Source organism: Penaeus vannamei, chromosome 25 (genome assembly GCF_042767895.1).
Source record: "Penaeus vannamei isolate JL-2024 chromosome 25, ASM4276789v1, whole genome shotgun sequence".
Classification (NCBI taxonomy): Eukaryota; Metazoa; Arthropoda; class Malacostraca; order Decapoda; family Penaeidae; genus Penaeus; species Penaeus vannamei.
Genome location: NC_091573.1, coordinates 11,626,171 through 11,628,449, shown reverse-complemented (window position 1 = coordinate 11,628,449; position 2,279 = coordinate 11,626,171). Strand labels below are relative to the sequence as shown.

General features: G+C 54.1%; 1 protein-coding gene across 1 annotated transcript in view; it reads right to left on the bottom strand.

The window, feature by feature from the left end:
• The window catches only part of LOC113814304 (A disintegrin and metalloproteinase with thrombospondin motifs like), a gene marked incomplete in the record, with an annotated part of 254,087 nt that extends 252,461 nt beyond the window's left edge, over positions 1 to 1,626 (bottom strand). Inside the window, 2 exon segments of the mRNA XM_070138901.1 lie at positions 244 to 413; positions 1,408 to 1,626. Coding sequence (XP_069995002.1) covers positions 244 to 413; positions 1,408 to 1,626 — 389 coding nt within the window.
• Positions 1,627 to 2,279: the final 653 nt, after the last annotated feature.

Sequence of the window (2,279 nt, the reverse complement as noted above, 5' to 3'; positions counted from 1 at the left end):
TCTCGAGTTTCCAGAGTCGAAGAGAATCGAAATGGAAATACAAATTGTCCAATCTGAATTGAGATTTTTTTTTGGTCTTGTTTCTCTCTGCCAAACGAACGATTATTGGTATTATTGTCTTTCTTATCGTCTCTTCGTCATTTCGTTCTCCTCTCGCTTCTTATATCGATTCCCTTCCTGTCTTTTCCCGCCCTAAAAATGACTCGAGAAATAATAAAACTCGAAACATTCACAATGACTCACCTTAATGCTTGCGCTCGAGCGATGGTCCTTGTGAAGGTAACTGTGCTGCGTTGCGCGATCTCTTCCGTCCTTCGCCCTCTGCTCGGACTCAGTTGAAGGAAAATCAAGGAGTCCTTTTCTCTCTTTCTTGTGGGACACTCGGGCAAATGACTACCTCCAAAGGAAGCGCCCTAGGACACAGGATTACACTGCTAGGATGCGCGGGTAGGATTTTTCAGGTGTAGGTTTCTAGGAGCTTTGGCAACGGTGTAGGATGGAGGTGGTGGGGGGTCCCCGAAGGAGGAGGGGGAGGGGGAGGGGAGCAGTGCAATGAAAACAATAAAATAGAACAACAGAAGCAGTACAAAAACTGAGGTAAATGGGATGAAGGTAGACGAAATGTCGATAAAGGGAAGACTCAGAGATAAGATAACAGAGGAAATGAAGTATGACTACAAGAGTAAACGGGGAAACAGGGGATAAAAAGAGGGCTTGGGAGAAAGTGACAAACAGACGCAGAGGAAGCTAAGGCGGCGGAGAAGGCCAGCCAGAGGTATTTGGTTGGTCCTGAGATTCGTGTATGAGAAAAGGAAAGATTGGGGGAAGAAGAGAAAGTGAAAAGTTTTAAAAAATGGAGGTAGAGAGGGAGGGAGGTCGAGAGGGGGGGGGTCGTCTCCTCGGGCTCACAGGACAGGTAGATTGAGGGCGGGGGAGGAGGGAGGGGGCGCAGGAGGGGCACGGGGGAGCGGGCAGTGGTCGAGATCACTCCTGGTGTTCAGGGAGGGCATCCTTGGCTGGAGTACATCACAGGGCGAGACACACACGGCTCCTTCCTCTGGCTATCTATTCGTATTCATCAGATTTCTTTCTGATCTCGAGTTCGCACTGGATTACCTGCTCTTTTCTCTCTTGTCTCTCTCTCCCTTTTTCTTTTGGCCTCGCACGGCAGATCACAACCCGCGCCCGACTCCGTCTCGGGGTCGGCGGTCCAGCTCGAAGGAATACGACACCACAATTGGCACTCTGGGGCGGCTCCCTGGCACTGGCACCTGCTTGGGGTGGGCACTGAACAGAAGCTGAGGCATCCGACACACACTCACACTATCTCACGCGTGCGCGCAAGCGAGCAGCGGCGAGGAGGGAGATGCTCGCAGAGAACGGAAAAAGGTAAAAGTTCAATGGAACACTATTGCGTCTCTTGTAGAGTTCACTTTGGGCACGCTGACGCAGGGCAGGGCAGGGCAGGCAGGGCGTGAGGCGGTGGCACGGACCTGGCACTCCGTCGCCGTGATAATCCCGCACGATGGCACTTAGCGAGGCACTGGCGGCGGCGGCGGCGAGCGGCAGTGACAGGGCGCGTGTGCGGATCCTCCACAGCCAACACGAGCACTGGCTGACCCACATCCACCCGCAGCCCTCGGAGCCCTTTCTCCAACGCCGCCGCCAACTTTCCTGCCTTTAAGAAAGTCCGTGTGTGTGTGTGTGTGTGTGTGTGAGGCTGCTTCGCTTCACTCTCCCCTCGGCTCCTCGCTCGCGGCCGAAGCAGTCGCAGGGAATCGCTCTGGACGAAGCTTCACGTCGCTGCAGACAGCTTCTTCGGGAGATTTCAATGCCGGCCCAGACGAGAATTTCCCTCACGAGCATAAATCGCAAAACAAACGCGAAGCGAAGAGCAGGGAGAGAGGGGGAAGCGGAAGGAAGGGGAGAAGAGGAATCCGATCAGAAACAAAAGCAAAGCGCTGGAAGTGTCTCTCGAGGGAAGTGTAATGCTAGAAGTGATTGCCAGAGACAGGAGAAGAAGCCGAGATCCCGCTGTCACATGTGAGTCGAGGAGGCGGGCGGCGAGAGAGTGAAAGTGGTGTGGCGATGGTGCGGGCGGGGAGGGGGGAGGGGGTGCTGCCTCGGCGCGGTGATGGTGACGGCGATGGTGACGCTTATGGTGTTGCTCTCAGAGGCGCTGGTTCTGCTGGTCATGGAGGGGGAGATAGAGAGAGACTCGATGGCGATGGTAATACTATGAGCATGCATTAAAAGGAAGAAATAGATAGTTTAGAAAT